Here is a 338-nt window from a genome sequence, read left to right as displayed (position 1 = left end):
CGGGCCGGGTGCTCCGGTGGCCGGACGGGCTCTTGGCGCATGCGCGTTCGGGCAGCTACCTCGCCGTCCTCGCTGCGGCACCGGAGCTGGACCGGGGCCCGGCTGGGCGCATCCTCGGGCCGGCATGGGCGGCAGGATTGAGTGCGTCTTCTTCAGCGAGTTCCACCCCACGCTGGGGCCCAAGATCACCTACCAGGTGTGGGGGAAGGCTGCGCCTAGGCCTGCGCCTGGAGGGGGACCGGGCTCTGAAAGCCCCTGCCGGGGGCCGGTACCGGAGCAGGGCCCTGGCGGGGTCCGGACCCCGGGAGCACCTGGCCGACGCGAGGGGCTGGGGCCCA

General features: G+C 74.9%; 2 protein-coding genes across 2 annotated transcripts in view; one reads left to right on the top strand and one right to left on the bottom strand.

Annotated features, from left to right (window-relative positions):
- The window catches only part of LOC104126758 (cytochrome b561 domain-containing protein 2), a 2,713-nt gene extending 2,587 nt beyond the window's left edge, over window positions 1-126 (bottom strand). Inside the window, exon 1 of the mRNA XM_035894675.1 lies at window positions 82-126. Within this exon, the coding sequence (XP_035750568.1) occupies window positions 82-126 (45 nt within the window). The remainder of the gene's footprint in view (window positions 1-81) is intronic.
- NPRL2 (NPR2 like, GATOR1 complex subunit) overlaps window positions 14-338 on the top strand; it is a 3,912-nt gene continuing 3,587 nt past the window's right edge. Inside the window, exon 1 of the mRNA XM_009639362.2 lies at window positions 14-223. Coding sequence (XP_009637657.1) covers window positions 125-223 — 99 coding nt within the window. The 5' untranslated portion in view covers window positions 14-124. The remainder of the gene's footprint in view (window positions 224-338) is intronic.

Source organism: Egretta garzetta, unplaced genomic scaffold, assembly GCF_000687185.1.
Source record: "Egretta garzetta isolate BGI_Z169 unplaced genomic scaffold, ASM68718v1 scaffold215, whole genome shotgun sequence".
In the NCBI taxonomy this organism is placed as follows: Eukaryota; Metazoa; Chordata; class Aves; order Pelecaniformes; family Ardeidae; genus Egretta; species Egretta garzetta.
Note: the sequence above shows the minus strand (reverse complement) of the source record. Positions and strands in the feature narration are given on the sequence as shown.